The sequence below is a fragment of the Chaetura pelagica genome, unplaced genomic scaffold, assembly GCF_000747805.2.
Source record: "Chaetura pelagica isolate M959 unplaced genomic scaffold, ChaPel_1.0 scaffold637, whole genome shotgun sequence".
Classification (NCBI taxonomy): domain Eukaryota; kingdom Metazoa; phylum Chordata; class Aves; order Apodiformes; family Apodidae; genus Chaetura; species Chaetura pelagica.
In genome coordinates, this window is record NW_009953950.1 from 1,169,835 (window position 1) to 1,194,432 (window position 24,598).

A 24,598-nucleotide genomic window follows, 5' to 3' on the forward strand; every position below is an offset into this window, starting at 1 on the left:
AGGAATGCTGACCTTCCCATCAGCCAGCTGGGCCCATTCTCCAACTTTTAACAGCAAGCTGGACATGGGTTTAATCCCAAATAACATTTAAGATCAGATAGGCAGCAGCGCAGCAGGGCATGCTGGTGCTGACAGCCCAAATCATTGGAGCTGCTCCTACTGCTGCAGCTTTTGTGTCCGCTTCAGGGTGATGCTGGTGGTCCCTCACAGGCAGCCCCCAGCAAGAGCCAGCCCACTGGGCACAGCCAGTGGGAACACACACTCTTGCAAAGGCCACCAATCTCCCAACAGGAGTGCTGCATCATCTTGATCACTGTCCTGGCTTTTACAGGGATGAAAGACGGAATTTCCGGGGTTGAAAAAGCTGCTCTGTGAGGCTGACCTGCCCTCATGCCATGCAGTCCTCTGGGTGAGCAATCATGTGAGGGACAAGTCTTGCCACCCTTTAAACCCAGATGAAAGGCCTTACTCAATGAGCCCGAGCTGCAAGCAGAGCTCAGCTGCACCCTCCAGGAAACAGATTACCTACCCACATTCAAGGAAAAAACATGGAAGGGAGGAGGCTAAAGGGCTTCAGTCTTCTTTAAGAAAATTGAGATCTTTCTAAATGCATGCCATTGTGCCCTGAAACTGTAGTGTAGCGTGCAGTTTTGGAGAGAATAAAATTAAATAGATAGAACAGCTACAAAATAAACGGACCATAAAATCATATTTGAAACAAGGACAAAACAAGGCAAGTCAAGCATTTTGCATTATTTCATTTATTCTACTTAGTGATGCCATGTCATAATAGTAGCACATTAATATGCCTACAACCATAAACATCGTATCTGGGGCTTCATTTGCTCTTTATAGTCTTTGGTTTTAATTATTTAGGGTAAAGCATCATGTGTATCTCAGTACAATCAAGCAGCTCAAATTCCAACAATGGTCTAGCTAACACAGAACAATAGAAAAAAATAAAAATTATTAAAACTATTAGGAGAAAATAAAATCTAAGTTTTCTAACTGGAGGAAAGATTGAAAATGAAACATTGTATCTCTTCTTGTTAGACTTCTTATAGGAAGTGCAGTCAAATGCAAATATGAATGTAAATAATGGGAGGAGGAGAGTTTTCCTCACTGCATTCTACTAACTATGGGTTATTTTGTCATAATACCCTACCAAATACTGTTCATACAGAATTAGCTTTTTATGTTAATTGTGAAAAGCAACATATCACTGAAAGCATGTTTTAGCGTTTTAGCCCCACAGGAGGCAGTCTGTGTTCATGCATCCATTTAAACTGTTGCAGAAACCTTTTCTAAAAATAAAGAGGCCCTGCTGATCCCTTACACACACACACACCTCGTCCCCCATTTTCTCTTTGCTCCCCACAAAAAGCCCACAGAGTTTTATTTCCCTGGTGCAGGCTGGCAACGAAATGTCCCCCAGCCCCTGGTCAGGGCTTTTGGAAGAATCCCTGTCCTGTCAGCCAGGAAATCGTATGGGGTTGAGGTGGGTTGAGGAGAGAAAGATGGTCTTTTCAAGTTTAACAGACACACATACACAGGAGCCTCCAGAACCACTTACAAGGTTTTCTTGAATTAGGGTTAGATGTTGCAGGTGAGGAAAACTCCAGGCTCCCTGCAGCCAGAACTGCTCCCCCTCCCCAGATTCTTCCTTTCTAGTTTCTGCCTGCACAGTCCTGTCCCTCTGCTGTGACACTTCTGCCACTTGCTTCACTGCAACACAAGCCTACTCCATTTGCTAGTGGGTCAGAAAACCAGCCACACATTTTGCAGTTCTCTGTTAAGACAGTGAGCAGAATTGGCTCAGCAGAGTGCCAGAGTCAGCACAAGGCAAAGGTCTGCAGGCAGCTTTGGGGAGACCAGCACCCATTGCTGACAGCAACAGCAAACTGTTGAATAAGCTCTGCAAGACCATATAACTACTCATCAAGAAAACTCTGAAGGTGTTTTTGAGGACTCTACATAAATTGACGGGTTATGAAGAAATAAAGAGTCTTCCCACTTTTTGTGCAACTCATGTTATATTTTAAAACCTGTTTAGCTGCCCAGCTCCCTAACCAGCCTATCCCATGACTGCACAAGCAGTAATGCCAGCACATTGGAAAAGTCAAGGAATGCCCTAAGATGAGCCTGGCAACCCAGTTACCTCTGCCAGTTTCTGGCCCAACTGCTGTCATGCTTCCTGCAAAGGCTGGAAGCAAAACTAGTAGCAGTAATTCCAGCCACAGAGAGAGCACTATGAGGACTTCTACTATACCCAGTCATTTTGCAGTGACTGATTTGAGAGGGCCCTGCTCCTCTTTCTAGCTGCAAGGGATGTGCTAACCCTGCTACATATATAGCAACTCAAAATTAAGAGAGGTTGACTATGTATCATAGATGATCTCAAGAGCAGAACAGAGTCAGGTCTTCCGTACCCCAAATTATTTTCAAAAGACCGTAACCTCCTTCGGACAAGGACCATGGTTTGGTGTGTTCATAAAGCTCCCATCCCAACAAGCTCATGGTCCACACCAGGATTAAGCAAGCGATAACAAAAACAGTTTAGCCTTTTACCTTTCTTGAAAGCCAGGCCTGTCTCTTTGACACCATTCACATACAGCCGACGAACACCTTCTTCTTCCACAGACGACAGAGAGAAACCTAGGGAAATACCCAGTGATGCAGTTAGAAAAAGCCAACCACTTTCAGTGTGTCCTCACAACTGCACACACTACAGATAAGGCTGCACTATCCCAGCAGCACAGTTGGAAATTCCTCCCTTCTCCTTCCCATTAACCTTTACAAACACAAAGTTAGAAAATTAAAGTGGCTTTAACAAAAACCTGTACATAATTTCTGAGTGTATAGATAAATCATTTACAGCTTTATTTGAGGATAACACAGCTGCAAAATGTTGGAACAGACTTCCAGTTCTCCTGCCACAAGTAGTCACTTCAAGAAGTTTTGCTGTTTGCAGACAAAAGCTGCGCAGAGATGTGGTTTGTGACAGAAATTGACAAAAACCAGGAAGCAGAGAGCTGTGGCTGATGTGCCATCCTGAACTCAGACAAGGCAAACAACACCTGCTAAAGAAGAACGCCAAGTTTTACTTTTTTTAATTCCCTGACTGGACAAGTTTGCAAAAATACTGCTTCTTCTTTTAACCCTTTCTATTCTCAGCTGCTCCTGACATGACCTATTATTTGCTAAGTCTCAGCTCAATGCACATTTTATAGCTACGTTAGAGACCTATAGACCATCTTTATAATGGCAGTTCTGAAGCAGTCTTAATTTGAAGAGTGCAAATGGTACTGTTATGTTTAGTTTTGGTGATTTTCCTGCCATTTGTGTTTGACACTGCCTAAGATAACAATGTGTAAAGGAAATACAATGTGGTTAGCTAAATAGGGTTTATTTATTTTCTGTTGAGAGTTATCTAAAGCAGAACATTTGCCTTTCTGAAACTCCATTACTCCCAAAATGGGTGTAGGCAACCATTTGTTCTTTTTCTGACTAGAAGAACATTTACAAACCTCTTGGGGGAGACACTTGTTTGACATGGAATCAACTACCAGCCAAGAAGCAGCAGATGTGCTAAGAGCCTACTCAGACTTTAGGACTCCCTTCAAGTTGGTGCTTATGGATAAGAAGTTATTTTTTCATCTATCATTAAAAAAAAAAAAAAAAAAAAGAGAAAGGAGGGGGAAGAATGTGGCAGCCTAGAAGCAAGGAGCATATGGCCCTTTGTGACTTACTGATCTACTTGGAATATATGCAAGTTCCTCTGCCTGAATAAAATAAAATTTGTGAAGCTCACTCAACACACCAACCTTGGCAGAGAGAAAAACTCTTAACTAAACAAATGAGCAGCTGTAAAAAAAAATAGTAGATATTGGTTGTTATCACTGCAAAGCCTACCTGCAAGGCCCTTAACCAGAAGCACAGTAGCCAAGCATAGCCACAAGAGTGCAGTTTGAGTCAGCACAAACTATCAGTTACTAATACCATCACCCTTTTTCAACTTACATGCTGTTCTACACTCAACTATCACACAGTTAAAACAAGGCTGAGTTGTACCTAGAGCTCTCACTGAGGCTAACTTGAAGAGATTTGCATGCCTAAGCAGTCCTAAGCTCCCAGTCTCTTCCATGAGAAGACCTCTGCCTCCTCTGATTTGTCAGGCATAAGGGAATGTGTAGTTGTTTTTAAATTCAGCTTTCATTAAGAAAAAATCCAGAGCAGAATGAGTGCAAGGAGTAATTAAATGTGTTGTCATCACCTTTGGGAGATGAGTGATGGGCACTTGGCAACAGCCTTTAAATGGTCATCTTACAAATACCCACTGCAGACAGGGTATGTGACCATAAACTAAGTATGGATAAAATGGTTTATTTTCACAGTTGTGATGTAGCTGAAAAATTTGAAACAGCATTCCTGTCCCACTGCAGTGCAGGTACCGCTGCTTTCACTGCCCTGCAGTAAAGCAGAGCAGGTAACTCATCAAGAGGAGAAATACCTGAAGTCAAGCTTTATTTTTATAAATATATATATATATACTTGTAAATATGCATACACGTGTAAACATGTCTGTGTAGTTCGTATATACACTTGTAAAGTATGAATGTACGGTTTCCAACTGGCTGAAGTCTGCAGGTGCTCCATACAAACACATGTACTAGCATCGCATGAGAGGAAGGGCAGGAGTGGGTGGAAGCAACGATTGCATAAGCTGGCATCACTGCCAAAAAGATTATGATCAAACTGTGCATGGACTCTGAAACACAGGTGGGAAGTGATGGGTGGTGACCCAGACAGAGCCTTTTCCTCACTGCAAAGTTCTGATGACAGGAGAACAGAAATTTGCACCTATGAGTGCACATGGCCTCACCAAATCAGCACAACACTTGAACAAATCCACCTTCAGAAAATTGCCCTGACCCCTTTGCTAACAAAAATGCCAGTGTGTTCCCAGGGCATACAGAAGCTGGAAGCAATAGGCTCTTCCTGCTGGTGTGCCACGACTTGCCAGCACAACCTTTGCAAAAAGGCTGGTACCAGTGAAAGAAGCAATGTGTCTGGACATCAGCAACAGCATCACACTGACAGAGCTAATGCTGGGAAGGCCCGACACACTAGCCAGACACTCCAGGAGTGGCCCTTTCCACAAGCACATGAGTGGGAGTAGAAATTCTACTAAATGTTCCCAGGTGAGCTTTCCCTGTAAATGCTCTGCTCTGTCCTCTTAATGTCACTTGAACTCAGGTGTGCTCCAGGCCATGGTGAAGCTGCTCCAAAGGCCTGCTAATGCTTGAAGGGGCAGCTCTGCTACTTCCTCAGCACCAGAATCTCTTAGCTGGCCAAAAACAGCTTGCAAAGCCAACATACAGCTTCACTTCATTATCTTACCTTTCTGCCAGGCTAACAAGCTGAACTGACCTGTCTAATTGCACCCTAATTGATACCATGTCTGTTAAATGGAGATAGGAGCAGTAAGTCTACATTGTTGGGATTAATTAACAGCTCCTTGTGAAGTATCTTGAAAATCCAAGGTTATTTACAAGTAGTATTATTGCTGTTGCTGGAATACTGGTAACAGGTAATGTCACTAATGATTTTCATAATTTTATCCATTTTCAAAATGAAGACTTTTCCAGTTCTTCTGAAGGAATCAAGGCACAGGGAATTTGCATGTATGTTTTCTGCATAGAAAAAGGACACTTCATGCTCTAGACATTTGGTTTCTGTACTGGCTCCTGCCCCACTTCCCAAAAATTGTTGAAGTGCCAGTGAGGGGCTGAGCCTCCAGTGCTGCCTGCCTTCCTGAGAATCAATCTCAAAGGCAGCCCCACTCACACAAGGACTTATGCAGGTGCTTAGATGCTTGGAGACTGTGAGGTCATACTATTGATTGTGGGTTTTTTTCAAAACAAAACCTGTAGTAAAGAACCCTTAAAAAAGACTAAATCTCTGTTAAAAAAGATTCTATGCCAAAATTTTAAAGCTCTGATCTTTGTGTTCTCATAACTCGTGAATGTGCTGTTCTGTAAAGAGACTAAAGAACATAAAGGATGGGAAAGCATCTCAGGAGGAACCCTAGCCTTCCCCAGCACCAAGACATGATCAGCATTTCACCTCTGCTCCCCAGGCACACATGTATTTCAGCAAACACTTGTCATTGTATGAACACATAGGAGTGCTTCTATGAGACACACACAGACTACAAAAATTCTGCTGCCATTCAGAGTCAAAGTAAGTTTCTCCATTTTCTTTCAATGACAGAAAAGTCAGGTTTTTTGGGGTGTATTTAGGGTTCACTTTTTGCTGGGTCAGAGCCACTGAACAAATAAATCCTATGTCTCACACAGCTGATCTCATTCCACGGAACATGACAGTGTATTTTGCAGTCTTTCCCATCTATCATTTTTAAAAAGAGAAGAAAAAGACAGAAATGCTATGATACCCCTAACTCTTGCAGTACTTTCAAGCACAGCACACTTATCAAACTCAGGGCCATCGCTGCACTGGTTAATATTTCTCTCTTAGGCCTCCAATATTCAAGCTGCAGTCAGGACCACTGCTTTGTAGCATAGCTCAATATTCAAATGGCCTGCAGCTGTATATTAAGCAGATTGGGGATTCAGAATTATTCTAGTGACTAAACCAGAACATTCAGATAAACAGTAAAAAGATGCAGACTGGCTTCCTGCAGGGTAGGTTGCACAAATAACTTTAAAATACACCACAAAACTGTAATTGTCAGACCAAAGGGCAAACTCACCAGGCTGGAGGTCTGTAATTTTAAATACTTGAAAGCAAAGAAATATGACACCTCCAGGTAAAGATTAGGGATTTTGCTGAAATTTCACAGGGAAGACTTCCTTTGTTTTATGTTTTATACACAGATCTGCATGACATGTCAGATTCTGGCTCAAGGAGTCGGAGCATGCTTGAGGTCTGGGTGTACACTGAGGCTAGGCTCCTCCAGCCTCAGTAACATCGGGATGAGACATGGACCCAGCTTGAGTCCCCACAGCATATGGGGGAAGGGGGCAAGCAGCATCTCCTGGACACCTGCATGGCCACAGACCTTGAGATGTGTCCTACCTACAGCAATGCTCTTGGCTGCATCCCTGCCATCGCACTGGGTGGAAGGGCTGAGGAGTGGGAGAGCTTGCTAGCAGCATCAAGCTACACTGGCAGCCCCCTCTCAAGCCCCACTGCAGGGACCCCATGAATGCCACCATGCTGGCACTCATGTAGGATGTGACAAAGGGCAAAGGATGTTGTGTTCCAGTGGCGCTCAGCTGCACAACCTCTTTAGACGGTATTTTGAGAAACTACAAGAACAAGAAAACATCTGTCCTTTCTGCCACCATAGATCTCACTGAAGAGCTGCACACCCTACAGCTGGAGCACCAGGAAACATAGCATGCAGTGCACTGCAAATAAAGCCATCCCACTTCAGGGCAGGGGAGTGAGCTTTCTGTGGATGGCACAGGTATCAGATGTGATCTTCTTGCTGCATTCAACAGGCCTTTCAGGTGTACCAGTGAATAGCAAGCAAGAACCTGCACACACTAGGACTGAATTAGCAGAAAATTAGAAACAAAGCTAGGAGAGAAACTCACCGTAAATATCAGAGGATGCATCAGACTTCTCTATTTGAATGTGCTGTGTTATTTTCTGACAGATTTCAATTTCTTTGTACAGCTGAAGAGAAAAAATGTAACACAAAAGTATGTTACTGTGGGAGGACACATCAACTGTAAAAATTTCAAACAGATTTTTCTTTTAAATTACAGGTGGAAGAAGTGGGCCGTGGTCATTTTCTGTCAAACAATTTATCTCCACATGTGTAAGATTTATTAGTAGTGTCACCAAACTTTACTGTTTGAACACAGTTAAAGAGGAGGAAGCAGTGTTTTACTACTGCCAACATTAGAGCAAAGATACATCTATTTCACTCAGTCAATACCATTTTGAGCACAAGAAACAAAGCTTCTATTCCTGTTTTCTTATTTTACGGGTATTCATCATTTAACATTTTTATATAATTTTGATTAAGACATTGCAGGAATTAAATTATTTGATAGTAATAAATTCACAAGGTGGGATTTTGTTTCTTAAATGAATTTCTTAATTGTTAGAAGACTAACAGATTTGATATGCAGCTCACTCTTATCATGAAATATCATCCTTAGCACATTTATGTTCATTTGTACCAAGAAAAGCCCTCCCAAGTCTTTGAAATAGTCATTAACATCCTTCCCAGGAGACCAGCACAAATTCACACCTAGGTATTAACCCAGAAGCCTAAGCATGCAGGTGCAATTCACTCTGCCTTTCAGGAGCCAGGCAACACCTCCACCACAGATCACACATTTTGTGCTTCTAAATCACCTATGTTCTCCTGTCTTGTGTAGCTCTCTGTTGTACTGGGGTCCTGCCCCAAGCTCTGAACAAGGTCCTGTTGTGCCACCTAAGACAGGGAAATCCCACTTTTCCAGACCAAGTCACCTGTATCGGATATTTGAGGCTCTGAGCTGACATCTTTGGGAGTCAGCCCTGACTTGCTCCTTGTAAGACAGACTTGACACTCTGGAAAACTCCAGCTAAGCCAAGGTTTTAAGCTGTTCTTTCCATAGCACAGGCTAGCACTTAAGTAAAAAAACCATCTTTTTGTTTTTGAAAAAAAACATACCGACAGGCAAATAGTAATTTTGTTTACATGCTGGTATGAGTGTGTAAAAAAGGAATTCACAATAATTAACATTTTGAAACAAGGTGGCATCAGTGTTCAGACTGAAGTATTTAACCAATATATTTAAAAATTAAGAGTAATTAATTAGTAAAGGGTTTCTTTAGTAATATAATATTATCTTCTGCTTTTATGAACACATGCACATTTGTTTAACTGCAAATATTAAGAATTACACAACAGTTATATATGCATTTAAATTATACTCCATGTAGTAAAATAAAATGTAAAACTAAACAAGGATGCCATGCTAGCAATATTTTTAAGACATGGTTTTCAAATATATATTATTCAGAATCATATATATTATTCAAATATATATTTTTCAGAATCTGAAAAAGAGTCAAATGACCTTTACAAAAATCTCAGCTAGATTTCAGCACAGGTTTTAAAAAAAGGAGAAAGAAAAAATGGACTGAAAATCGCAGTGTTTTCCAAACAAAACTTGAGTTTGATCCCTGCAGTTATCTAAACTGAGCATGCAGGTCCAGAACCAAGGAGGATGTCTGCCATGATCTCACAAGGATACAGGAGCTACACATACTGCCTGCATCCCAAAGTGCCTTTTCAAGCAAGAACCTGTGTTGAATGGGAGGCAAATAACTGGGATGCTTGGACTGCAGCTGAGCTGCCCAAACCAGAGAGCCAGTTTGGAAGGAGCCCTGAGGTGCCATTCAGATTTCTGTGCCCTGTGGACCCACTGTCCCAAAACCAAGGACAAGCAGCTTATCTGGGCACAGAGAGGTTTGATAGCAATACTAGGAGCATCCCAAGGAGGTTTGCTAGGCCCAAGGACAGGATTTCATCCTGACAGTGGCAGTGTTGCCCCTTTGTGCCACTCAAGTCCCTCACAGTGGTTCTCATGGCAACCTTGGGATATTATTGGGTTTTATTATTACTACTACTACTGTTGCTATTGTTTTCAATTCCTTGCCCTTTGTTCCTCTACTACTTTTGGTCTTGTTCCAGCACCCTTTCCCAGGGGCTACCTTTTCTATCAGCCCAAATGCCTTCAACCCAGCCTCATCACACCTGCAAGATTTTCAGGGAAGCCTTTGGTCTTGTGCTTCCACCTAAAAGGGCCATCTCACTCCAAGTAAAAAGTGGAACATCAAGCTTCAGCCAAAACCTTCGTTTACAGTAACAGGTGCTTAAACAGCTATAACCTCCTGGTACAGCACCTAATCTAAATACTCCCCCCTAAGCCCTTACTACCATTTGTAAGACACAATACACCAAGCTTGTAATTATTGAAAGACTGTGTCAGAGCACAAAGCATCAGCATTAATGTTTTGGAGAGGACTGGAATATGGATATTTATTCTCCATTTCTTAAATAAGAAATACATCCTATGAATTCTGCGAGAAAAAAGAATTTCATCCTAGGAAATGTTGTTTACCTTTTCTGCAGCAATGTGTATCTCTAAAAGCATCTTAAAAGATGGAAGATACTTCTAGCAAGGTGACATCAACATTAGACAATAAACAGATATTCGGGAGACTACTAAAATACAAGCATTAGTTTTATCATATTGCACCACAATCATTTAATCAAACACTGAAATAAAGTAACTCAAATTTTCTAATGAAACAAGCACACATATACCCTCACAAGCAAACATACAAATGTGTGTTGTTTTAATATTACTATATTAGATACAACTGTGCAACATCTATCCATATTATAGTCTTCCAGCATGTACATAGTCCCACTGGCTGTAGAGTTTTGGTTTGATTTCATTTTTTCAGAATAAACAATAACTGATGACTATGTCAATCCTACATCCTCTCAACATAAGACAAGTCACCAAAATCCTTGCAGGCAATGAAAGCTAAAATCTGTCTCCTCTGATCTTTAATTTTTCCCAGCTACATTTTACTTTTCAGTCTTAGTACTGTACTAGCACTTTCTCACTCTTTTTTGTTGTTGTTGATAGTGTTAATGGCAAATTTTAGAACTTCTTTACTATATGAGCAAAAGCATCCATAATTGGCAAAGTTTTACTTTTTATTAAAAAAAAAGCCACCAATGAAAAGTTTAAAAAACTTTTTAATGTGCATGTGTAAAATCAATGACACTAATTCTACTTGGTCTTTTTTTTTAATCTCCAAATTAAAAATTCCTTTGAAGTCTGCTTTTGAGATGAATGATATGAAAACATCTAACTGAAGCAATTAGGAAAGTATATAGTAACACATAACTCCACAGCTTTTTAACTTCAACATTTACTCCTCATTCAGTGGGGGGGAACAACCTCAACCAAACAACAAAGCAAAAAAACCCCAACTACCTGTGCATTTTCCTTCTCTTGAAAAATCATGCAAAGTGATCTGAACCAGAAATACACAGGCCTCAACACTGTCTTTTTTACCAAAGACAATATGAACAACAGGAAAAGGCAACCTTGAGAAAAGTTAATCCTAACTATGTTTACAGTGATTTTCACCATTACCTGTGGCTGTAGATCCTCTCTCTCTTCCACAGAGACACGTGCCTGCACAAACATAAGCTAAATAGCAACTCTCTTGTCGAGATGAAATGTCTAGGGAGATTACTTTACTGTAGGCCAATTTGCTATGGTGTGCAGAGCACTAAATTTGCAAGTTAAAAAGCATAATTCTGCATATTACAGATGACAGATAAACACTTATTAATAGTGTCCTACCAAGTATCATTTAATTTTGTTCAGTAGGTAGCATTACCAGTTCATAGATATCCTCTTCTGGCTTTGGTACATAAAATTGAATCTGGTTTTCAATCAGGAATTTGAGACGCAGGTAGTGAGCAAAGTAATCCAGGTGGTGTGTCTGCAAGAGACAGGGAAGAGACTTTAGGAGGAAAAAGCAATGGCTCACATCACCTATACTTAGAGAATGGCCTGACACTCATAGGAAGAAAAATGCCCCAGCATCATCTTTCACAAGAGGCCCGTGACCTCCTACCTTGAACAAGAACCTGAACCTCCACCTCTTCCACAGAAATAAGCCTTCATTTAACCACTGGCCAGGATGACAAAGGCAGTGCTAGTACTCTTAAGCAGCTTTTTTGGTCCTGCTTATCTGACAGTTCTGCTCCATTCCATGCTATTGCAGAAATAAAAAACCACTATTACTGTAGAAGACTCAGAGCAAACCTTTGTATACAAAAGGGCATGTTAAACTGCAAGGAGGAAAACAGATGCTCTACTAACAGAGAAAAATGTAACAAAAAAGCTGGTTTTTTTCTGTTTGTTTTGTTTTTTTAGAATCTTCACACTTTAATGATGTGGCTTTCAAGAAAGGTTAATATAAAAAAAAAAATCTGTACGTCCTCTAATCCAAAACAGCTCAGGGTACACTGGCTTTATACGACTAAAAGAAGCTAAGGGCAGCATATTGGATTACATCCCAGTGGAAACAGGTCACACCATTTTAATGAATTAGTTATAATTAGCTGAGGATACAGCATTTGGTCTGGGAGATGTTAATGACCTTTTCTCAGCACGATTAATAAGCTTGATTTAAGCAGAGGTTAATGCAGTGTGTAATCAAAACACATGTGAATTATGATTGACACAAAGGATGTCATTCAGAAGTTACTTTCAAAGTTTGTAACCCAAAGTGATTCACAAATACAGGAGGTAAATAATTTTTACTGTCACTTTTGAAATCCCATTATTATATGCTTTTATACATTGGCCTTCTCATTTTGTATGAGCAAATTACCAGTTTCCTGGGTTGCACCAAAAACAATGGCTCGTCTGAAAATTCATGCAAAAATATCATTATTGCCTACTTATTATGGTTTTTTAAGCCTCGCTTACCCAGTTCAAGCCAAGACAATGATACACTAGAACTCAGCTGACTGATCACACAGCAGAGATGAGAAATGTACACTGAGTGACCCATGGAAAAGATCACACACTGTTCAGCAAGCAAGTGAACATGTTTGAAAGTCTAGATTAACTCATGAATAAAAAAGAGCTACCAATATGAAGGAGGAAAAAAAGACAGATCTATTGCTGCACTTTATGTAGCACTATGCTGAAATACGTCCAATTCAAAGACCAAATTATCCATGTATGAAACTGAGTAACTGAAATAGGATAACCTCTATAATCCAGACAAATACCTAGTTAATTAAATAAGGCATGTGAAATATATCAAAGGCCAAAATAAAAAGAGCTGAGCACAGGAGATCCTCATCCTCTGCCCTCTTTTTTGTTTTTGATAAGCATTTTGCATGCCCATTTTTTACTCTTTTCATAGTTCTTTCTCTTACATGCACACACATACAAAGAGCCCAGAAATTAAAGGGAAGCAGAACTGGTTTTAGTCATGCATAAATCATACATAGGAGTCCTAGATTAGTTTCTGGTCAGATTCGTTTACTATCCCTAGATACAAACTAGAGAGTGCTTTGCACACTAATTAAACTCAAAGAGAAGACATAAAGCTACAGACTGCACACCCCACATCCAGAGAGAAAAGTCCATGCTAAGTCTCTGGAAGTCCAGAAAATGCTTGAACTGTTTACAGCAAAGCCAGTGGGGAAAAAAAATTCTGTGTGGAAAAACCATACTAGCAGAAAAGACAGCCAGGCAACCTGGCAGTCTCCTCCTTCCACCATGGTGTATCAGCCCATGGTCTCCTACGCTGAAGCTCTTGTACATGTCCTGCGTTTCATGCAGCATCAGGAACAGACACTGCACAAATGCCAGTCAGCCAGGCCTGTGCTGACAGGCTACATGTCCCTGACACATGGAGATGACCATTGACACCTCTGTTTCCACACCAGTCTTGGCATGGAGATTTGCTTAGGAGAAAATTGTGTATGCTGGCCATTTGAGAGGGCAGGATGGAGCCAAATGCAGAATGACCAAAGCTGCATTGAAGCCCTGAACTATGCCAGAGCACTGCATTGTCTAGAGAGGTCACTGGAAAAAACACACATGTATTTTGCCCACTCATTTCTTCCAAGAAACACTACTGGCCAGAGTGGATGCCATTCATGAACTACTTTGCAATTCCACCCAAATCAGACAATGAGAGTCATCACCATTAGAGCTGTGATGGTGCAGCACATGAACCACACCATTTAGTTAATTAACATGTGTATTGCTGCAGCAAGGCTTTGTCTACCTCAAAATTTTACATTCAACTCTTTCAAATAGAGGCATGATTTTCTACTGAAGTGGAAGTAAAAGGCCTTCTCAAAGTGGACATAGCCAGTCTGCCCTAAAAGTCATACCATTAACCCACCTTTTGTTGTTGTTGCTGGCTCTGCTGCATCCATATGTGGGAAGGTGGAACCAGAAACAGTGCAGCTTTAATTATATTAATATCCTTCCAGGACCACCCAAAATACTTTTTAGTAGTCCAAATAAGCTTCTCAGTTTATTTCTTTCTCTCCTAATAAATCTGGCTATGTCTGAAATAAAGTAAGCAGCTAACCCAATTTAAAGCACAACCTGACAGGTTAACTGACATGCACTTGAAGAAGCATTTACAATCTAGGGTGTGATCCAATTCAACAGGCTCCACATGGTGTAGCATGTTGACGCACAACCTGAACTATAAATTCATTTCAGCTCTCCTCTAGTTAAAGCCAGGGACTGGTACTTCCAGAGGACCATTCAGCTTTATCTGAGACCCATCTGAGACACCTTTGGTCATCATTCCCTCAGTCCCACCTGCCTTAGCAGACAATCACCAGATTCAAGAACAGGCACATTCTTTCAGCTTGGTGGGAGAGACCTTCATTAGCACGGAAATGACAGCACCACAGAAACATGCCAGCCATCCCACCTTGTTACTTTGGCTTCGCACTTGTGGGTCCCAAGCTTTTTCAGTAGAAAAACCCCAGCTCAAATTCAAATTAAGCCCACAAAACATCAGGCTTAACTAACTTCTCAGAGACTTTAAGCACAGACTTGGAGAACTAGGGAAAATCTGTTTCTTGCCCCTTATGCAGGTCTATCTGAAAAATGCTAATCATGGGGAAAAAAAAGAACCTTTTTGCTTTTTATCCAGTTCAGTCAAAAAACTAAATGCCATGTTGTCTATGCATGATTTTTTGAGTTATTCTCCCCATATTGGCTCTGCCTAAAACCATATGCAGTGTGCATGTTTCTACTCAATTTCAAGATATACCATTATGAAAATACTGGTAATATGTATACATCCATTCACACTGATCAGTACTATTCATAGGAAACTATTTAATGTATATACACTGACTTTTCCTGCCTTCCAAGTGATGTTATTAGTTAAATCTTAGAAGTCCTCAAGAAAACACTTTAAAATACACTTTAAACTCTCTTCCCACCAATTTTGAATCATAAAAGTGTCACAAAGCAGCCTCCAAAATCTAACTCACTGTATAATGACAAGCAGCAATGCTAGTATAAGAACACATTTTCTACAATGATTTGAGTGCACTTAATGTTCTCCAACAGAATAATCAAGCTCAGTTTAATAGCACAGATAGATTTAACCACATCTACAAACATGAAGAGGTTTATATGAAATGTAGATCTTGAAATGTTTACTATACCAGAACTTGACTGGTTCTCAGATGGCAGATGGCAAACTGATGTGAAATGATGTGGATCAGATATTAAAGGGGAAAAAATGAGCTGAATGCAAGAGACAGAAGAAAGAGATTGATTATTAAATGCTACAGAAAAGAAGGCATCCATCAGTGCTTTCCAGACTGAAAACTCTTACAGAAAGGAAAGAAACAGGTAATAGCTCTTAAAAAAAACCACTCACCCACCTCCCTTTCTCCTTATGCACCACCACCCACAAAAATCAAACACACACAGAGAGACCAGATTCTCAGCAGACACCTACTGAAACCTGTGGAGATACACCAATTTACTCCAGCTAAGGATTTGGCCCACTGAGTTAATCACTCTTACCCAAAGCAACATATAAATCTTTTTTAAAAAATCATTACTAATAATTTGTCATCCAGCTTCTCTATTACGTCTCTCTCCAAAAATGTCATATTTTCCTGAATAAAATGATGAACCTTCACAAGCTGCATCACTCTTTAATATAGCACCTGACAGAGAGACAAGCACACTGTATAATTATTGCAGACAAATGCCTTTCTCTCACCTTCCCTCTCTTTGGAAGCACACGCAACAGGTTCTAAAAGTACCCAAAGTTAAGCTCTTCACAGTAATAAATGTTTTCTTTTGCTGTTGTTGTTGTACAAAAGAGGACTCACTTTTAAGAAAGGCACGTGCCTTGAGTTTGGTCTACCTTGCAGTCAGCCCAGAAAACATACATTATGTAACTGCCAGAACTGAAAGCTTGTATTTAATTTGTCAAAGCTTTCAACTTCTCTGCTAAGATGTAACATTTTTTAATGGCCAAATTTCAAATCCAGGTGGTTTTTCTTCCACCCACTCCCCAAATGAAGATGAAAGTTTTTCTCTCTCTTCACTCTTGCCACCTACACAAGTAAGCCTGACTCTGCAATGCAGATAGCAAACACAGGCACCTTCTACTCCTGGCTGTTTTCTATCTGCCTTCCTCCCCCATGCCAGCCAGAGGGAATGAAAAGGCAGGAGGAAGGAAGGGAGGAGGAATAGCACCTGGAAACAAGATGAGCTGGCACCTGGGAAGGGGTGATTATCGCCCCTCTTGCCTGGCAGAGGAGATGGGCCACGGGAGGAGAGTTTGGCAGAAGCAGGGGGACTTGTGGCAGGGATATCCAGTGGAAGTAATCATGCTCGGGGCCAGAGCTGGGATGCTGGAGGCCAGAGAGGGGGAGGTGAAGGGTCCTGCACACAGCCTAGCTGCCAGTGGATGGGGAGAGTGTCTGTCGGTACCTGAGAGGTGGCAGCACAGGCAGAGTCAGGGTGATAAGGCACTTCAGATGCTCATGCATGGTGGCCAAAATGGAGAAGGCAACACATAGTCTGCCTTCCTCTCCCTACACTCATGTTGAGCCCCAGCTGTAGGAATTTTTCTTGCATGGTGCGAGCATGAGAAATTCAGTATCATTAATGTTTTTCATCTAACATACATGTAGTCTCCCAGGACAGCACAGTTTGAGGGCTGGCACAAGATAAACTCACTACAAGGTTCAACTGAAAGGGCTCAGGATTGTAGACACTTCATGCCACTCCACAGCATGCTCGTAGCCTTTACCTTACAGATGATTTCCAGCACATCTCGTGCAGTGTCCCCAGGCCGGATGACTGTCAGAGCAGGCTGGTTGTTCGGCAGGCAGAACCAAGACGGTGTAAAATACTCATGAACCCAAATATCGCAGTCAGGATTGTGCTGATGGACACTGCTCAGTGCCACTTCTTTTTCCCTCTAAATAGACAAAATCCATTATGACTCTACCTGCCAAATATTATTCCCCTCATCACCAATAACAAGTGGAAGAACATTATATGCTGTATCAAAAAGCCCTCTTGTAGAGAAGACATTTTATTCATAAGCCTAGATTGAAGGCTTGTCTGGACAGGAAAACTTTATACAGTTTTACCTGAGCAGTATAAAGTGTGCCCTCCCATGCCACCCACAAAGCTACACTGATGCAATGCACTGGGATTTCACCCTGTGGTTACTGGGAATGCTAAGAATGCAACAAAAACTAATAATGATAAAAAGAGATTTAAAATCAAAACTTAAATGCAATGTGTTTCTGGATAACCAATCCAAAGCCAACAAAACTGCTGTAGATGCATCAGTTCCTATGTTTAGAAATGGCAAAATGACAAATCTTAGCATCTATTTTGAATTTACTGTCTTCTATACATCTAGTTGCACTCCAAGCTATAAATCCCCAGGAAGTGACAGAGCTGCAGAATTCCTATTTACTGCAAGTGGGCTCACACAGCTAAACCCATATTCACTAGATGAAGAACGTGCCTCTTAGCACTGTCTCAATGCTGGTTGATAGCTGACTTTCTCTGAGAAAAGAAAAAGCAGTTGTAATTTGGGCTGCAAACACAGAAGCTCACAGAAGAGTATGAGAACAAAACAGAGGAAGCCCTGTGCTTCATAGTTGTGCCAACACTAAATATGGTTGTCACAAGGAGCTGTTTTCCAGAACCAGTGGTGTCAAAGTCCTCCTGTGGGAAGAGATTTCTCTAGCATACAGTGCTAACACCCCTCTAGATCTGGCACCTCCGGCTGCACTTAGGATGCCACATGCAGTGAGCCCTTTTCACTGTGGGCAACCAGCTCTAACCCTCCCAGAGCAACTACAAGCCCTAAAGTGCACAGAGGGTCCTCTCCCAGGGGCTCCGTGTCCCCCCTCAAGTCCCAGAGTCAACACTGCATTTATGGTGGCTGCAAATGAGGGGGAAGGAGGCAGCTGGAGTTTTACCTTGCCGTCTGGGACTGTATCATCGAAGATGCCTTCAAGAGACTTCTTCACTGAATCAACTCCTTCACCAAACACCTGAGGAACAACAGAAAGACTCTGCTTTAAAACATGAATGTGCCTCCACACCATCTGCAGCACACAGTAAGTGTATCTAATGTCTAGCAAGGAAATCAAACTGAAAAAATAAAAATATTCATCTCAAAACACTGAAAAGGAAAATATCAGCTGGTTAAGAGGGACAGGGAATGAAGAGCAAGCTGGTCACAGAGCACCATCCTGAAAGCTTAGAGGCCAGTTCTGCTTAGTGGTCTGTCCCTGATTTACTTGATGGAGCTGGACAAATCGTGTATCCTTTTGTGCTCAGTTTCCCCACCTGTACAGTGGGGGAAATGAATGCTTCTCCACCTCTGCTAAGGCTGAGAAATCAGAAGGTCTCAGCTTCTGGCTGGTTTTGTAATAAAACAGCTTTCAAAAAGTACTTAGGAAACGTTCAAGTACCGCAAGTTAGTGTAACCCTCATCTAATGAAATAAAAGCTGGTAACCCACCACAAGCCAGAGAGCCAAAATCAACAGGACTTGGTGCAAGAAGAACAACAGAATGGGAATAAATACAGGATCCACCCCCAAATCAGCAGAGAACCACATCAGACAGGCAAACAGGGTTGTTACTGCAGCAGAAGCTTACAATTAAAACCAAAAAGTTAAGGTTTATAGCTCCACATCAGCACAGATTTATGATCAAGTTGCTGGGTTTGGCTGTTAACTGTTCTGGACCTAAAATGAAGCAGGGACCATAGAAGAGGTCATTGCCCTTTGGAATGATACAGTTTTTGCTTCAACTTGACAATACATTGCATGCTGCTGCACACAAACAGGGGAAATAACTTCAGGCACTACATTAGATATTCTGCTACTTTGTAAAAACAACTTTTTCTTTGACTCTCTCAAGTATCACTTTTCTTTAACCTTTTCATGCCTGTGGTTATTGAAGACTGAGGGGGGTAAGAGTGGGAGCAGGGTGAAGAAATGTGGAGAATGCATTTATCCCCACTGAAAGAAGAAGAAGAAAAAAGGATTTGTTCAGGAAAAAACAAACAAACAAACAAACAAACAAAAACAGGTCTGAAGACACAGCATGATCCTAGCTCAGGACAACTTGTGGTAACAATTTGGGGAAAGTAAGTATAAAGTACCAGGGATGCCAGAGCACCAGCACAAAGAATTGGGAATGCACTCAGAAAGGCATCTGCTGCTTCCCAACAAAACCCTGAACTTTTGTTTAGCTCCTAAATATTAGGTGAACTTTTAATGTCTCACTAAAAACAAGCTAAACAATTCTGCAGCATTCATCCTCTGCTAAACAAAACAAACACCCACTGCTGCTTTAACAGAGAGAAGAAGAAATCACAGGGCACAGAACAACACATGTCCCAAGCCTTTCTCTCTTCAAAAAGTGAAAGAAGAGAAAGAAAAGCAAAGCCTACATTTCCTGCAATTAGATGATGTATAGCTCTCAAAAAGCAAAAGCTATTATTAGGGATGTTTGGAAAGAATAACAAGGAAGCACCTTCTTTCCACACTGAAACATGTTTTCTAGAGAAAGATCTGTTCAGTAACTGGGTGTAAACATTTCAGCTTTTGATTTTTTAAAAATCTGAAGCAAAACAGGGACTGTCCCTACTAAATGCAAAGCTTTATGTTGCTTCAGGAAGTTTCCCCAAAACTCAACTACACTTAAAGTATTCTACAGTCATAATTTTAATTTAAGGAAACAAACAAGTCTACACTTTTTTCTCCCCTTCCAAAATTGTATGTGGTTTACACTGTTGTTTTGTTACTCCTGAGTTTAAAAGGACCTCCAGCAAAAGCAGAAGCAGCAGAAATACAACCACAGTAGAAATGCAACCAATTCAGCTAAAGAAGGTGCAAACTCCAAACTTTGCTTTATAGGAACTGCTGTAGACTTATCTGTAATTATAGTCACTGATTTTTGAAGAGGATGTGGAATGAGATGACACTATGCTGTCAAAGATTAAGCAGGTAAGGTTAAGATTGGATGTGTAAGTACTTGGTGTGAGTGGATCTCTAAATAAGCTGCATTCTGCACGCTAAGAAATAAGCCTTGGAAATAAGAATATCAGAAACTTCCACACACATACCTGATTAATGCTTGGCCTCCCTTGCTTTTTCTTCGAGGTAGTATCCAGCCCCCAAAGAGAAGAAAACCTGCTTCTCCGTTTACTGGCAGATCTGGACATGGCCTGAGTCCTTCTCCTCACTCCGGACTCCCCTGTGCGTGCCGCCACCTGTCAAGGCCACATGGTTTTAAAAAACAAAGGTTGCAGCATCCCACTGCACCATGGCTTACATAATGTAACAAAGAGTGGAATCTGTTGCTGTTGTTTGTTTGTTTTTTTTAAAAAAAAGTCACTCTGGCAACAATGTGTACTCACAACAGGGACAACGGTGATGCTGCCAGGCTACTTCCTTCTCAATGCTATTTAACTCACTTCTTCTAAAGTCAAACATCAAAAATTAAAATAGACAGTAACTCCTCCTCCCCCTTTTTGGCATTTAATTAGATCTACTTTGAAACAGCCTAATTATCACAGGGCAAAGCCTCAGCACCAGTGAAGGGTTTGGGATTCCAAACTTATCTGCTGCTTTCGAAGCCCAGTCTTTCTCTTTGCGTTTTCCTGTGGAAACACTCTGGGCATCCTGGAACTGACTCACAACTGTTAAAATGCCAGATAAAGGCTTGCAAATAGATCAAGGTATTTAAAACCTGCACTTCCTTAAAGATAGCAACATTTGAAGGAGTGAGCAAAACACAGGAAGAAAAAAAAGTCAGCTGAAATGGCCTTTTTGATTAAAGCAGTGTTAACTTCTTGGGTACTTGAAAAATGGCCAGTGGCAACCCCTTCAGAGCAAAAAGATATTTGCCTTTACTGAGACCAAATATCTGGGAAGCATTTCCCTAATAAAGAAGCTCTGGTAGAAATAAGTGTGAGGTGAAGTGTTTAGGCCAAAGTTGAAGCAGATTTCCCATGCTGAGGAGGCCTCTGGAGAGCAAGCTCCTCTCCTGCAAAAAAAGGGAGTGGTAGGAGATGGCAGGTACGAACGGGAGCACAAGGCGAAGTGAGACAGACAGACAGACCCACCCTGCAGACTTGGCTGTACACTTCCTGAAACGCCTTTGTACTGAATTCCCACAGCCGAAACTAGCAAAATGTGACTGTCATTTGGCAACCCCAGCAGGAACACCCAAATCTCAGAGTGACGCCCCAAGCTACAGAGCTGAGAAACTGGTTGTTTGGGTGCAGCAGATACAAAAACTCATACAAAGATGGGATGAACAGGCTCGTGTACCCAGGGAACTGTCGCTGTATGAGTAAATGGTTATTCTCCTTGGGAAATGTGGAGATATGAAGGAAAAGGAGAACGTAAACACTACTGCAAGCATCTCCATTTCCACAGCCTGGACTCGTGAAACATTTCTCAGCTCTACCTGGGACATTTGTGCAGAGGCAGCTGGAAAACTTAGCACATCCTCTAGCTAATGTACTGAGGAACGTCTTCAGGAGAGCTAGGGATTCTATCACCATGCAGAACCCAGCTCGAGTCTGAGACTCACTGCACCACCACCACACTACTGAGGGCAAAGGAGGACATGAGAGTTTGCTTAGAGGAGAAGAAAGTATGTGTCTTTTTCAACACAACATCTTCAAAACATTTTTTTTTTCACTTGGCTCTCAAAAGACACCAGCATGAAGAGGCAGACTGTTTTTCAGACTAACACTCAGTGCTTTGCTAAATGCAAAAAAAATAAGCACAAATGCAAATTGCACCCAGCCACTTAAAAAAAAATATATATAAAAATCCACCAGCAATTATCAGGATGATGACACTAATCTTTTCATATATAAAAGAATAAAAACGCCCCTGACTGAATTACAGCTCTGGATTCAATTGAAGGGTACAGCTGACATCTATGAGACATCAGTGGGGCTCAGCTATTTCTGTGAAGCTCAAAGAGTCCAAGCTGAAACTACAGGAACTTGATTTAAACTCATTTAAAAAACACTACTTTGCAATACATTTCCCTGTACTTTTAAGAGCTGGGTTCTACGTTATTTAAATTTAAGCAACCATCTCAAACATTATTTGCCACACCATAAGTAGAGAGAAGAACACTTCCCCTCCTTTTTGGAGCACTGAAGACTGGATATTAGACTAATGGGTCAATAGATTCATCCATATAGTAGCAAGGAAATCAAGCTGAAGAAGATCTAAGCCAACACACACTGAGGGCCTCTGAAAGATCCCCATTGACTTCAGTGGACTTTTGGATCAAGCCCATTAGAGATGAGCCAGCTCTTGTAACAGGAAGACCTGAAAGCATGTTTATAGTGCAGATCTGGAAATTTAAAATCACATGTTTAGGACAAACATGGTTCTACCATAAGGCCATGGCTTGCAAGCATCTCTTTTTGATCTATATCTAGGACACACACCACTTTCGGGAAGCAGAATATTCTGCACACTAAGGTAAGGGCCCCCCTCCCTCTGCCTGTTTGTTGACATGATCTCTGCACAGAACACATGAAGTGATTTGCAGGTTGGCAAAGTTGACCTCTGGCCTCTGTTCAAACTTACCAGTGCATGAAATGACGAGACTGAGAAGATTCCAAGACGGCCCATTGCAACTTTGGTTGGACGGCTGGCAAAAGCAAGCAGTCTTTTAGGGTTTGGGAGCTCCCCTCCCTGGAGACTTGCCAAGTAACAGCGGTATCGAAATAGGTCCATCTGGAACTGTTCGAGATTTTGTTCCCAAACAAAGATCTGTGTACAGCAAAGATTGAAGAGTGAGATGCATAAGAAGAAAAGGGGAGAGGTGGAAGAACAGAGTGATAAATACCTGGAGAAAATTCTACTGTTCCCAGTGATACACTTCTTTCACCAATGCTGATCTCACTCAAGAAGCTTTGATTCCTCTTCTTTCCCACCCTTCTACTCTCCCAAACCCAAATGGGATACAAATAGCAAAAAAAATTTCATGAGATGGAAAACAGCTTTTTTATGTTCATGGCAGAAGTGCTCTCCTGAGACAACCACTCCTTTGATACGATGTTAATTAATAGGATTAAAATTCCATTTTTAATTTTCTTTGTATTCCAGGGTACTCTTCTAAGCAGTCCCTCAAGAGGCTTCTTTCATGTATCAAGGGCATCTGAGAAACAAGAAGACCAAACCCCACCAAATTCCACATACCGAGTGCCCCTGAATCAGCAGCCACATCAGCAGCATTGCTGTGAGCATCAGTGGAGTTCACCATACTTGAAAAAGTGCTATACACTAGGGACAATTAATCTCACCAGCAAAAGAGCACTATAATCAGCCTATGTAAGGACTTGTTTAAATAATTCAAATTACTAATAGGAAATGGTTTCAAAGCATTTAGAAAAACAGTTACATAAAGAGAGACTGTTCTGTCTTCTCACTGTGATTGACAGCCTTTGAGTGGAGTCCTTTCAACAAAGAAAGACTCTCTTCCCTCTTCTCACATGCTTCCAGCGGTTACAAATTTTCTCTAGATTAGCACACTAGGGCCCCAGCTGCTATGGTCTGTGTTACAGGGGCATTTAGCAGCCGCTGTAAAAAAGCTACAAACTAATGAAGCAGGAGCCATATGTTAGTTTCCTAAAATAAGGTGCCACTGTGGCAGTGGGAGAGACATCTGCTCTAGACTCTCTGCTTCTCAAACACAACTTACGTTGTCCACTTCAAGTCAGAAGGAGTGGTCCTGAGGGGCAGCCAAGGCTGCAGCCATGAGGTCAAGGTAGGCCCTTGTAAAAAGCAGAAACCAGGGATGGTCTCTTCATCCCATCTGCCAGCAGAAGAACCAGCCTCTTCCATGCTTAAGGCAACAGAACGGCAGCATTAATTAATCTATGACCAGCTCTTCCATAAGGCATCCTGCTGCCATGGTCTCGAAGCCTCTTCACTCCCCTAAAGCCCTAACTCAACCTCTGAGCAGCTCATATGGAGGCCAGAAGACAGCCCATGCTCTACTTTAGTGCACAAAGTTTGGAGAAACAGTGCAACTAGGACAGCCAGCATAGCTCTCCTGCCAATACATGTCCTGCCTGCTCTGGGGAGCTCTGTCCACACACACGCATGGCACAACAGGACCAGAGAGAGGTATTGCTACCTGAAGACGGCTTTAAATATTTGCTAGGGGTTTATTTCACATAAGAAAGTGAGATTACTTGATCCAGTATGGTCTTCTTCTTCTTGGAGTCTGTTACTGAGGACAGCTGCATTTCACCCATTTTCTTCATCTTCTCATCCATATCAATCTTCTGCTCCAGCTTTTTTATCTCTGTTTTCAGGAGCTTGACGGTGTCCTCCTTGTGATGCTGCCTTGCCACTGCAGTGGCACAAGCTGAATGGATTGCTGTGATCCAGTTCTCCAGTTCAGTCTGGCTAGAGGTCTGAAGAGAGGGAAA

At 41.6% G+C, this 24,598-nt stretch overlaps 1 protein-coding gene across 1 annotated transcript in view; it reads right to left on the reverse strand.

Annotated features, from left to right (window-relative positions):
- TIAM1 (T-cell lymphoma invasion and metastasis 1) overlaps nt 1-24,598 on the reverse strand; it is a 120,608-nt gene that overhangs the window by 72,151 nt on the left and 23,859 nt on the right. The window contains exons 5-12 of the mRNA XM_010001826.1: nt 24,359-24,583; nt 22,746-22,931; nt 20,249-20,395; nt 18,089-18,163; nt 16,897-17,067; nt 11,455-11,559; nt 7,623-7,704; nt 2,569-2,655 (exon numbers count right to left, since the gene is read on the reverse strand). Coding sequence (XP_010000128.1) covers nt 2,569-2,655; nt 7,623-7,704; nt 11,455-11,559; nt 16,897-17,067; nt 18,089-18,163; nt 20,249-20,395; nt 22,746-22,931; nt 24,359-24,583 — 1,078 coding nt within the window. The remainder of the gene's footprint in view (nt 1-2,568; nt 2,656-7,622; nt 7,705-11,454; nt 11,560-16,896; nt 17,068-18,088; nt 18,164-20,248; nt 20,396-22,745; nt 22,932-24,358; nt 24,584-24,598) is intronic.